The following is a 14,134-nucleotide window of genomic DNA, read 5'->3' as shown; positions in this document are numbered from 1 at the left end:
GAGCGTTTGCCTCCAGGTTTTACAGAGGTAACCGCTTTTCACACCTTGACATGTTTCGAATGGTTACAAGCAGCAGCTGAACGGCTTCTGAAGCAGCCAGAAACTTGTTTTGAAATGTGTGATTGTAAACTCTGAAGTGACTTGGAGCTCTGTGCGTTTGTCAGTGTATGAATGTTGTTTTATGCACATACAGGGAATGTGACACTACAGAAGCTCAAGTTACTGCAAGCAGCAGTTTGTTCCCATTTTAAATGTACAAAAGTGGCATACTGCTGCTCCCTCAAACTTGCAAGTGGGTGTAATTGGCCTATAAAAGCAACCAATTAAATCATGAAAGAACAGAACACAGCCAAGCCCGAGGGACTGGGATCAATGGCTCTTATAAAACAGCCAGTTTTAGCTAAGCCCTCTGATTGGTTAAAGACACTTTCCAACTGTGCTGATTTATGCTCTAATGGCAGAATACGTTTTTTTTCTTGTATTCTGCTGTTGGAGCATTAAAAGTGTAAAAGTGCTTGCTACACTTATTTTCAGGGAGCCAGGAAAGAAATAGATGGATTTTTGATGAAAAGTTGCACTTGTCCAGAGGTTGTTCTTTACCTTGTAAATGCATATTTGACTAATGACCAAAGTCTTATCTCTTTATATTAAACCCATATTATAAATCCCTCCATCCCAAATGAAAACTGAATAATATTTTATGTATCTGATCTTAGAAGAATGTAGGTCATCAGACACTTCACTCCCATTTTAAGAAAAACTCTTTGTAGGCGGCAACTCAGATGTTTGATAAATTCAGCCAGCAGTAGCTGCAGGCTGGGCAGCAATTTTGAAACCTCTCTACAGAGTTCTCGTCCCCAGAGCTGTCATTACCAAGGCTCAGAGCTGTTAGCCAGCCACATAGGTCATCATTTGACTGATAAGCATCACCCACCACCCTTCAAGTAAATAAATTATTGTGTGCATGCTGTGTATGTTCTCCCGTGAGAGATAAATCTCTGTTTACTTGAAAGATATTATTCTAACTTTGAAATGTAGGTGCAATTATATAAAAATATTGGGATAAATTGCAGCATGGTCTGTCACAATTACTCCTTTTGGTGGATGATTTCATCCGAGAAATAACTGCAACAAACACTATTATGGTCATTTTTAAGACCATTTTAAACCTTCGATATAATGATAACACATAAGCACAATGTCTGGGCAAATCTCTGATCTTACCTAACTCAGGCAGCCAAAAGAGCTGCTTATGGCTCTGTCTCTGTGTGAATGAATAAAGCCGTGTCACAGAAGCATTTTATTCAAACCAGGTTGTGGGGTTCAGCCCTGTACTCTCAGGTCCCAGTAAACAGAGACAGCCCCAGACAAAGGCCTGGATATACAGACAAAATACTATTTGTTAATGAAGCGATACCTGCTAAGGGTGATAACTAAGGATGTTGTGGCGCATGACTGCCTGTATAAGCACTAGTAACTGATTCTCTCCATCTTTTGGCTTAGGCAATTGGCAATGTTAACTAGGATAATGCCAAAAATGTTGAACTGCTCTTTATAAATTAATCTTTAAACTGCTACCATACATAATAATGCAAGCACATCCTTTTAAAGAAGTAATCGTTAAGCATGTTCAGACATTGGCATTGAAATGTGAAAAAATAATATCCTAAACGAATAAAACACAAATTAAGCACAGTGCGACAAGAAATGCAAAATGTGTCTCCAGATTTTTTCTCTTCATTCAATTTAAAGAGTAACCAAATCCCCCACTTTTTTCTTGAGTACCTCGTAGCTTGAATGTACAAAAAAGTCTTTAAAGTGGGCAGGGCTGGGAGGAGTGCTAAGACACCCAGTCATGCCTCCTCTTGATCCACAGCACCTCCCTGCCTTCTGCACTCATGTAAAGTAGTTGGCTGATGAGAGGGTGGTGACGTGGCATGGTTGGTGATGAAAGCGGGCTCCTGCTACCAGGACTAACCAATAGCAAAATTCAGTTGCAATAGTCAGGTTTCAGCCTTTGGAGGGCAGTCACTATGCGTATTCATTACACAATATATATGATTTTAATACTTTGCACTCAGATGTCTAGAGTTGGACATGAGTCAATTGATAACATTACTACATACCCATATACATAGTTTTTTTATCTAAAAAAAAAGGTTAGGGGGTTAGTTACTCTTTAAGGGCTGTGAAAAAAAACTCTTGCAGTTTATTCTGCAATCATTCTGGCTACAAATTTTGTCATAAAAAAACATGTAAAAATGAGGGCAATATTATCCTATATACGGACATAATCTTGATAATTTTTGCTGGCTCCAAAGTCTATAACGTATTGATCTTGACAGGCCTAGCTTGTTTTGGTTATCAGAAAGAGCAAATGGCAGCAGGTTTTTAAATAATTTTTAAATATTTCTTATTAAAGCAAATGGCAAAGGGGAAAAGACGTAATCTATGTTTAAGTACACGGCCGATTCGAAATGACTATGTTCCACAGTGGAACGGTCAAATCCAAGACCCTCTAATCTGCCTTGTGAAAATACCTATTTCGGACTAGATAAAGCGGTGGAAGTTGAGCTAAAAAATATGGTCTGTGATTTAAACATTCCCAACCCAGCTTGGATAGATGTAGCAGGGCTAGAGAATGAGTATTGCACTTTACTTTCCCAACAAGTACTCTTGAGCAAGGTACTCCACTGACAATAGCTCCAGTGGGTCTGTTTAGTGGCCAAACTGCAAAGCAGGATTTGGCTAAAAGTGTGCATACTTAATCAGCAGTTTGTCTGAGGATACAGTTGTTAAGAAAGATTCACTGTTATTTTAGGGCCTTTGTGCGGTTTGTGTCTTTTAACACCTGTCCAAACTCTGCTGGCCAAGTTGGCCGACGCTCTGGGCCTTGAGATGACTGTAATGGGTAGAAGCCTTGTTCCTCAATGGCCGTGTCAGTGCCATTATGAATGGAAATGGAAACTCTTAAATACGAGATGACTCACACGGCAAAGCCTCTGTCCTAAGGCTCTCCTAACAATGGACACAAAGAACAGCCTATGTTTAGTTTGGCTCTGCGTTTCTTCGGTGCGTCGCCAAGAGTGGGTGTGTAGGTCTGCCCACTGCAATGCTGTCAACTCGAACTGTATCTGCACTGCCGAGGTAGTGCTGTAAGTGACTAGAGCTACATTTTACCAAAGTATTTCCATGAAGTCTGAAGACAGCGTAGGGACATCGTTTCTGGACAAAACACGTTGCTATTAAAGTATTTCATGCAATTTTTTTTAAGCTGTAAGCAAGCAAATACAATTATAATCATCTTAATTGTGTTTGGGTGGAGGCAGAAATCTCAAAACCTGGTCAAACTATTTACATGGATGAAAACCATGACATTTTGAAATGCAAACAAAAAAATGTGTGTAGGGGACTTCACGTTATTTATGGGCGGAGGATTCAAATAATTTTTTAAGCACCTGGGATAGACTGTTTTGTATGTTAGCTTCGGGGATGTACATAGAACTTTAAATGCTTGTATTTTGTATTTATTTTCACTAAATACAAACCAGGCACCTGGTGGCTCAGTGGATAGAGCAGCACCCCATGTGCAGAGGCTGTGTCCTCGCCGCAGCGGCCGCAGGCTCAAGTCCAGCCTCAGCCCTTTGCTGCATGTCTCCCTCTCTCTACCCCTTTCACACTGACACTGTCCTGTCAGTTAGAGGCAATAAAAGCCCCAAAATAATCTTTAAAAAAAAATAAATAAATACAAAACCTGCAGGTGAGTTTGACAGACATGTTTTCTTTAAAAATCACCAAAATTACAGTATTTTTCATAGCCAGACATAACATGATGAACCTAAGCTTAAATTAGAAAATTTCATCAATTTAACTTTATTCTTCTGTCTCATTTAATTTCACCAAAAAGTAACTGTTCACTTTAACCAGATTTTGTTTTTAACTTTTAACTTAACCATATTCTGCTAAAGAGCACGCACGCCTTGTGTGATAATGTGATTTGTAAGAAAGATTTGCGTTTTTCTTAAGGAATCAGCAGTTTGTTGTGGTGATAACTTTGACTCCCATCTTTTGTGCTTGTTGCATAAGCTCCAATGCATACAGTTGGTGAGAATATATATAAAATATGGTTATTTATGGTGGAAGAGTCATAAAATTTCCCTCAGTCCCTTAGGGAGGTTCAAAGAAAATATTCATAGCTCACCATCCCTCATTGATAAATAAAGTGCAGCCCTTCATACAAAACAGTCGAATGTTCAGGTTTTTATGTGCGTAGCAGTTTGAGGAGTTTCCATGCATTTCGCTGTAATTCATACTGTGTTTAACTTCTGTGGACGTTAACCATTAACGTGTTTAATTCATCTTTTTTTTTTATCTTTCATGTCTACTTTTATGCAGTGTGTTCGTCATATCCTGCTGGTCTGTTTTGTCTGACTGAGCCCCACCTCCTTGTGTGTATCTATAAAAGCAGCTTCTTAGATCAGATACTCCTCCACAGTGTTGTTATGACTTTGAGGTTATCTGTGCATTCCTCCCCAACTCTCCCAGGGATGTGGGCTGAGAAAAGACTCAATCTTCACTGCTTATTGTTCATGTACTGTCGATCGCCGTGTGAGACCCAGGTGCTGACACCCCGAGCTGTTGGTGATGAGAAACCGGCGAGGGCGCTATTGTTTACCTGACTAACCTCTGTCATGCTCACGCCTCCCTTTACATCCCTAACTTTCTCTTCCCTCCTCCCTTCTGCCTCTCTCATCACAGTCCTGTCATGTTAACTGTGCTTGTTCCACACACAAACCTGTGGCAGGCGAGGCAGCAGACATCAGATTCCCCCCGCGGACGCACACAGTCAGGAAATTACATCCATTAGAGAAAGTGCTGGTGACGCAGTAGACAGTGTACGCAGAGTTCAAATTAGTAGCTGAGCCCACAGCTCTGTCTGCTCACATGCTGTGGAGATCAACCAAGTAAACAAGTGTCATGTCGGAGCATGTGTGTACCTGTGCGCTTTTTTTTTTCTTTTTGTGCCGCTCACAGCTGGATAGATGACTACCAGTCCTTAAGGCTGTTCTGTGACTGACCTCTGACCTTTTTGTGGAGTTGGGCAATTGCAAAAAGGATAATCATGCAAGGATTAGGAAAATATCTCATGCAAATGTAAATATTTTCCTAATTGTGACCAACCATAAACCTGATCAGGATCAGATTAAAGCTGCACCTTCATCTTTTTTGTTTTTTTTTTTGTGACAGGGGCCCCTCACAATAACAGACACATAGAGTATTATCACCTGACTCAGCAGTTCTCTGCGTTTTAGGGTCTTGTTTCAGTTTTATTGCCAACATCTTTCCTGTTATTGATGACCTGGTGAACATAGTGGAGCATTTAATTTGAAAATGAGTAAGGATGATAAATGATGCCTTGAATTGTGTCTGCTACAAATAATGGTATGTTTTGCTTTAAACACTTAATGTTCTTTATAATTTGTCAAGCCAGAGGTTGAGGCTGGTGAGATTTTGGAGCTGCAAAGGAAATCACTAGTTATACTTTGGGCTTCTCTCGTGTCTCTATTTTATGCCTCCTCACCTCTGTCCTCCTGCCTGAGGAAATTGAGGGTACCATCATGTAGAATGTCTCAATGCCTGAAATGCATCTTGAGATGAGAGGAGGTTTTATGTGTGAGGATACGTATCCTTTGTGGAAATCTTTTCACTGCCTGTTATTTGTAAAAGGGGACTTACGCACAGCTGTGCTACACTTCACATTTTGATAACCTTGCTTTAGAATGACATAGCCAGAGCACAGATTTCTTATTTTGTTAAATGCCTGCTGCCTAGATGCTTCTCGTCTCTCTCTTGTCTCCTCCGCTTGCATCTTAGTTGAGAGAGTAAGCACTCATCTGCACTCCCTTTATGTACGACAATGAATATGTCGATTTTAAATGTAAATGTCACGAGAGGGCAGAGTCGAAAGTTTCAGACAACAACAAACAAGGCAGAGGAGGTCGTAATGTTCATCGATGGTCATCGATGGTCAGTGTGAGGCCATTCAAAACATTACTACATGTGGGTGGAGAATTATTTCACTATATTATCGATTGGTTCTGTTTTGTTATTTTCGAGATATGACCACCTTCTATATTCAGATCTCCCTTGAACTACGTCACACTGTCACCATGATCTCTGGTGCTCCGTTGTGTCCGTATCTGTAAGCTTAACCCTTAAATGGATATAAATGGATTAAATTACCTAACAGTGCCAGCTCTCTGAAGATGGATTTATGTGCAACTTGATCAGCTGGCACCAATATCATCTGCGTTAACACCTATTAATGCAGCTTAAGCTGTTCATGACATTTTGGACTCCACTTTAAAGGGGCCATAGACGTCAACAGTGGCCACAGCAAAAACGTCCTCCGGCCCTTAAATTAGGGCTATCTTTTATGGTTGGATATCATGACTTTCTTGTGGTTTCCTTGCTCCCGGGGATCCAGGGGCCTTGTGGTTGTGGTGCATTAGGGACCCTTGTATGCTGGTATCATCTTGTAGCCAAAGGGGCAGGGAGAAACCGGTGGGTAAGAGGAGATGATAATCCCTTCTCTGGTGCTCTCATGAAAGGCGCTTCACTGCAGGCCGGGCCAAACCTGCGCTTAGTTTCTACCTGCTGAGCCAGTTTCAGGATGGCAGCACCACCCGGTGTGTTTGTGCGTGTTTGACTGTCCATATCTCGCTGTGCGTCCATGCGTTCAGGATCACTGTGTGAAACTCTTTGCGTCTCCATTCATGCGTGCCTGTGCAGACATGCTTGTGTTTGAGCGAGTGTGTGTGCGTGTGTGTGTGTTTTTGAGTGTGTGTGCGTTGGAGGTGACCCATGCAGGAAAGAGGGGGAGGGGGAGAGTGCCTATTTACATTGGCAGCTACACAAGGGGAAATGAACTGACTTCAAAGCGGGCGTGCAGCTGAATTGTAAAGCAAGCGAGGGAGTCCTCCACGCATGAGCTGGCAGACAGGCTCTCAAAACACAGACAGACATTCCCAGGGCTCGCTAGCCGGCTGCACAGTCATATTTGCTCTACAGCACTAGTCACAGTCTGGTGTAACAAGAGTGTGTGTATGAGTGTATGTGTGTGCGCTCAGTATCACCCCTATGAAACACTATAAAATGTCCGGTATAGGGTTTTTACTTTTGCTAAAGGCAGAAATAGAAGCTGTTGAGAACTTGACAGCTGTCTTTTACTACATGCAGTCTGTTGGGTCACACCACCATCTGAGGTCTGTTAAAGGTGAAATTTTACTATCCAAATTTTGTTCTTTTTGGGTGTCTGTGCCTGTTACAAGTCTTTCAGTATAGGAAGAATAGGGCTAGGAAAGTTTGTAATATTTCATATCTTCATACCTTTCAGAAATTTCACTGGGGTATATGGTAAATGGTAAAGCTGTTATATACACAGGCTTATAATCAGATCTTTGCTCTGAATTTAGTCTTTATATTTAAAAAAAAAACATATTTGTTATTGTTATGCAGATTTTGTAATTGTATTTTATCATGTTTTATGTGTATTTAATATGTACTATTGACTGTTTTCTATAATACATAATCATTATATTCATAATATAAATAATAATACGAATTATAGTCATTGTCATAATATTAATACTCAGAGTTTATGGCACAGTTTTTAAGATCCACATTACAAAGGGATTGAAGAAGGCAGCAAATTAGGTTTTTAAAAGAAAACACCAAAACATTTCTGAAAAAAACTTTTTGCTGCATAAAAACCAATCCAAACCAATCACATTTTCATACAGAAGACCCACGTCAATAACATCCACAATCGTCTTTTCCTAAGTCCTTATGAATTCTCCTTCACATCTTTCCTTGACCTCGTGACTTTTTCTCTGGAGGTTAAGGAAAAGTGGTTAAGAAAGGAAATTATTTGAACTTTTTGACCGCAGCTTAAATGTTCCAGAAAGCTGCACTCTTCCTGTTAGAATGAGGTGAGATGATGGAAAATAGAAAACCAGTTCATCCCACTGCCCAGCCAGAACCTGTTCCTTCCCAGAGACAGATGTGCATTGGATGGACACACACACACGCACACATATCCATCCTAAAACCTGTTTTGTGTTTGCCTGTGACAGGGATGTTGCAGAGACGGCCCAGCGTGGAGGACTTTGTGGATGCACTGGTATCTGAGCTCAACCCAAACTTTGAGACCTTCATTATGGACTCTGAAAGCTGAAAGATGGCTCTGCTCCAATGAAATGGACTTGAACCCCTGCAAGGCAAAGAGACAATACGCTAATGATGTACAGACAAGGGAGGTGAGAGACATGGCAGTGGGGTGCACACTTATTCTTACCAAGCATCTTTGTCTATAAATGATATATTGCTGGTCTCTCTTGAAGTCACAGTGACTTACTTTAGATAGACAGCTAGACTTTTTCTGGTATCTTTGGCTAATTCTGTTGTCAATACAAGACATGATAAGAATTAAAGCCTCCCCCAAGCCCTAAAAACTCGTAATTATCCATCTGGGTATTGATGATTTCAGATAATGTTAAACTGTGTCTATTCAATGACACTTCCAAATGCTCTGGACTCTGTTTTGTCACCATCAATGGTATTATAACAGTAACCTGTGCCAGGCTACATACTGTTTGTTTAATATCATAAAACAACACTTTTTCCACCTTTTTAATTGTGCTGGATGTTGTTAAAAGTGAACACGAAAATGTACTGTGGAATGTCACATACTGCTATAAATTTGACTAAGTTCTTAATTTATGGTTTTCGTCATTTAATTTGCTTTTATTCTCATTCATTCCCCTACTGGTATCCCCTCATTAAATATTATTTTTCAGCTCTCATACTAGCAGCACATTGTTTTTTCCTGATCAAATCAGAGAGAGGAAGAATACTCGCTGTTGCTCTTCCTGTCATGTGATCATTGTTTAGGCTCTAAATCAATGCTGCTCCATCTGTTTTGTCTGTCAGGAGGTTTTAGGGGGAGGAGGACAGAGAGAGAAATTCAGCAGTATGTCATATATAGTGTGACTTTTTGCATCACATTTTAATGGCATACTTTATTTGGATTTTTTTTTCAATACAGTTGTATGACATACCATACTATGACTTTTTATGACTCTGCGTCGGTGATAGCCAAGGCTGGAGGCATTATGTTTTTGGGGCGTCTGTCGGTCCATACGTATATATGTAGGTCTGTCCATCTGTCCAGCCCATTCTTCTGAACGCAGTATCTCAGGAACACCTTGAGGGAATTTCTTCAAATTTAGCACAACCAACCAAGTGGACTGATTACATTTTGATGGTTACAGGTCAAATTTGGCACAAATGCTAACTAGGACTGATAGCATTCTGGTGGTCATAGGTCAAAGGTGAAGGTCAAATTGACCTTGTCTGTCTCATTCTTGTGAGCGCAATATCTCAGAAACACCTCAGGGATTTTTTTTCAAATTTGGGACATACTGTTGTTTAGAGACAAGGGTGAGCTTTTTGGTGGTCAAAGGTCATGGTGACCTCATTCATGTCAAAGTGATATCTTAAAAACACCTTGAGGGAATTTTTTTAAAAAATTGACACCAACATTAACTTGGACTCAGTGATTACCTGATTAGAATTTGGTGTTCAAAGATCAAGGTCACTGTGGGTACTTGAACACAATGTTTGAAGATGGCCTTTAGGGAGTTTCCTCAAATTTGGCACATATTTCCTCTTGGACTCAAGAATGAACTAATTAAAATCTGGTGGTATAAGGACAAAGGTCAAGGTGACCTCAGAAAACATTTTTTTTGTCCATAACTCACGAATTCACATGCTCAAATTTCAAGTGTCTAATAAATTATAATGATGAAGTTCTGATATTTTATATCCAAGAGGTCAAAGGTCAACTGTGATGTCATAATGTTCCTCAAAATACTTTTATGGTCACTGCTCAGGGGTCCTAAGTCAGGGAAGAAGGGGAGACATTTGGTCAGAGCTTCTGGCCTGCAAAAGGAAAGATGTGTGTGAAGCATCTATGTTTTCACAGATGTGAATTTCAAGTGTAAGTGCAAATTGAGTGGAGCAGAGAGGTATACAACTGCATGGTGGTATTTCTATTTTTAATCACATTTTTTATGTGATACCATGCTATGACTTTTTTTTATCACATTTTATTGTCATGCTATACTATGACTTTTTGCATCTCATTTTTCTGACATTTTATTATGACTGTTTCATCTCAATTTTCTGACTTACTATACTGTGTCTTTTTGTAACATACTACATTGTGACCTTTTATATCATATTTACATTACATATTACTCCTACATTCACTTTTTTGCTCATATTTTTATGTCATACTATACCATGACATTTTTTAATCTCAATTTTCTGATATGACATACTATAATATCATTTGTATTTTCTATTTTATTTTTTTTAAATATTTTTTTTTGGTGTTTTTGCCTTTATTAGATAAGACAGGTTGATAATGTGAATAGCTGGGGGTGACATGCAGCAAAGAGCCTCAAGCGGGAGTCGAACCCAAGGCCACTGCTGAACACTGCCTTCACACATAGGGCACCTGCTTTATCCACTCAGCCACTGATGCCACACTATGTCAAGACACTGACACTGTCAACACTGACCATACCATGTTTTTTTTTGTTTTTTTTGATGTCATACTATACTTTTCATACATATTATGGCGTTTTTGGCCGTTTTTGTAACATTCTATGCTATGGCATGTATCAGCATGATATTTCATGTGGTTCCCAGCTGTTTTTGGGACATGTCCTATCTTGACATTTTTCGCCACATGCCATTTTTAGTCTTTGTCTCATACTCCCATATAATGGCGTTTTTGGCCGTTTTTGTAGCATTCTATGCTATGGCATGTCTCAGCACGATACTTCCTGTGGTTCCCAAATGTTTTTGGTACATGTCCTATCTTGACATTTTTCGCCATACTATAGTATGCCATTTTAAGTCTTTGTTTCATACTCCCAGATAATGGTGTTTTGGGCCATTTTTGCAACATTCTATGCTATGGCATGTCTCAGCGCATTATTTTATACAGTTTCCAGCTGTTTTTGGGACATGTCGTTGTTTGACAGTTTTTGCTATACTATAGTACAGCATTTTCTGCCTCTTTTTTGACATGCCATATTATGGTGTTTTTCGCCGTTTTGTCAACATTCTATGCTGTAGTGTGTCTTGGCACAATACTTCATGTGGTTTCTAGCTGTTTTTGGGACATGTCATATTTTGACAGTTTTCGCCATACTATAGTATGGCATTTTTAGTCATTTTTCTGCAATGCCATATTATGGTGTTTTTGGCTTTTTTTGCAGCATTCTATGATATGCTGTGTGACAGCGTGCTATTTCATGCAGTTACCAGCTGTTTTTGGAACACGTCATATTTTGACATTTTTTGCCATACTGTAATATGACATTTTTGGTCTTTTTTTCGACATGCCATATTATTGTGTTTTTGGCTGTTTTTTTTCAACATTCTATGCTGAAGCATGTCTTTGCACACTATTTTATGTTGTTTTGATCATATTTTGATGTCATATTATTCCATGGCATTTTTTCATCTCAATTTTCTGAGATACTATAATATGATTTATATTTTCTATTTTTTTAAAGATTATTTTTTGGCATTTTAGCCTTTATTAGATAGAACAGATCTATAGTGTGAAGAGGGGAGCAACAGGCAGCAAAAGGTCTTGAATGGGACTTGAACCCAAGGCCTCTGCAGCACGGACACTGCCTTCTTGCATAAGGCACTGGCTTTATCCACTCAGCCACCAAAGCCCCACTATAGTATTTCATTTTAATAGTATTTTTATCACATTCAAAACTGACTTTTTTATTCAAATTTTTCACATTTTTATTTCAGACTATACCATGACTATTTTTCATGACATTTTTCCATGACTCTTTTATCAAATTTTGACATCATACTATTTCATAATTTTTCATCACATATTATGTTGTTTTTGGCCGTTTTTGTAACATTCTATGCTATGGCGTGTCTCAGCACGATACTTCATGTGGTTCCCAGCTGTTTTTGGGACATGTCCTATCTTGACATGTTACGCTATACTATAGTATGGTATTTTTAGTCATTGTTACAACATGCCATATTATGGCGTTTTTGGCCATTTTGTCAACATTCTATGCTGTGATGTGTCTCGGCACAATACTTAATGCAGTTTCCAGCTGTTTTTGGGACATTTCATATTTTGACAGTTTCCATCATACTATAGAATGCCATTTTTAGTCATTGTTTCAACCTGCCATATAATGTTGTTTTGGGCCATTTTTGCAACATTCTATGCTATGGTGTGTCTCAGCACATTATTTTATTTGGTTTCCAGCTGTTTTTGGGACATGTCATTTTTTGGCAGTTTTTGCTATACTATAGTACAGCATTTTCTGCCGCTTTTTGACATGCCATATTTTGGTGTTTTTCGCCGTTTTGTCAACATTCTATGCTATAGTGTGTTTTGGCACAATACTTCATGTGGTTTCCAGCTGTTTTTGGGACATGTTATATTTTGGCATTTTTTCGCCATGCTATAGTGTCACATTTTTAGTCATTTTTCTGCAATGCCATATTATGGCATTTTTGGCTGTTTTTGCAACATTCTTCAATATGCAGTGCGACAGCGTGCTATTTCATGCAGTTACCAGCTGTTTTTGAAACATGTCATATTTTGACATTTTTGTCATACTATATAGCCTTGCCTTTTCGGTCATTTTTTCAACATGCATTTTTATGGTCTTTTGGGCAATTTCTGCAAAATTCTATGCTATGGCGTGTCTCAGCACGCTATTTAATGCTGTTTTGAGGTGTTTTCAGCTGTTTTTGGGACATGTCATATATTGACATTTTTAGTCACACTTTAGCCTTGCCTTTTCGGTCAGTTTTTCAACATGCATTTTTATGGTGTTTTTGGCTAATTTGCAACATTCTATGCTGAAGCTTGTCTCAGCAGCTATTTTATGCTGTTTTGATCATATTTTGATGTCATACTATTCCATGGCATTTTTTCATCTCAATTTTCTGAGATGACATACTATAATATAATTTATATTTTCTATTTTTTTAAAGATTATTTTTTGGCATTTTAGCCTTTATTAGATAGAACAGATCTATAGTGTGAAGAGGGGAGCAACATGCAGCAAAAGGCCTTGAACGGGACTTGAACCCAAGGCCTCTGCAGCAGGGACACTGCCTTCTTGCATGAGATGTCTGCTTTATCCACTCAGCCACCAATACCCAACTACAATATTTCCTTTTAATAGTATTTTTTATCACATTCATGACCATGACTTTTTTGTGTTATATTTTTCACATTTTTATTTCAGACTATACCATGACCTTTTTCATGACATTTTTTCATGACTCTTTTATCAAATTTTGATGTCATACTATTTTATAATTTTTCATCACATATTATGGCGTTTTTGGCCATTTTTGTAACATTCTATGCTATGGCGTGTCTCAGCATGATACTTCATGTGGTTCCCAGCAGTTTTTGGGACATGTCGTTTTTTTGGCAGTTTTTGCTGTACTAAAGTACAGCATTTTCTGCCTCTTTTTTGACATGCCATATTATGGTGTTTTTCGCCATTTTGTCAACATTCTATGCTGTAGTGTGTCTCAGCACAATACTTCATGTGGTTTCCAGCTGTTTTTGGGACATGTCATATTTTTACATTTTTTGCCATACTGTAATATGTGATTTTTGGTCTTTTTTTTTCGACATGCCATATTATGGTGTTTTTGGCTGGGTTTTTTTTCAATATTTTATGCTATAGCGTGTCCTGGCACACCATTTAATGCTGTTTTGAGGTGTCTTCATCTGTTTTTGGGACACGTCATATATTGACATTTTTAGTCACACTTTAGCCTTGCCTTTTCGGTCAGTTTTTCAACATGCATTTTTATGGTGTTTTTGGCTAATTTGCAACATTCTATGCTGAAGCGTGTCTCAGCAGCTATTTTATGCTGTTTTTATCATATTTTGATGTCATACTATTCCATGGCATTTTTTCATCTCAATTTTCTGAGATGACATACTATAATATAATTTATATTTTCTATTTTTTTAAAGATTATT

At 38.6% G+C, this 14,134-nt stretch overlaps 1 protein-coding gene across 1 annotated transcript in view; it reads left to right on the top strand.

Moving 5' to 3' along the window:
* LOC121943405 (mitochondrial intermediate peptidase-like) overlaps positions 1-8,864 on the top strand; it is a 38,391-nt gene extending 29,527 nt beyond the window's left edge. Inside the window, exon 19 of the mRNA XM_088078724.1 lies at positions 8,136-8,864. Coding sequence (XP_087934850.1) covers positions 8,136-8,236 — 101 coding nt within the window. The 3' untranslated portion in view covers positions 8,237-8,864. The remainder of the gene's footprint in view (positions 1-8,135) is intronic.
* Positions 8,865-14,134: the final 5,270 nt, after the last annotated feature.

The sequence above is a fragment of the Plectropomus leopardus genome, chromosome 6, assembly GCF_026936395.1.
Source record: "Plectropomus leopardus strain MGB_pleo_1.0 chromosome 6, ASM2693639v1, whole genome shotgun sequence".
NCBI lineage: Eukaryota > Metazoa > Chordata > Actinopteri > Perciformes > Serranidae > Plectropomus > Plectropomus leopardus.
This window is presented reverse-complemented; position numbering and strand designations above follow the sequence as displayed.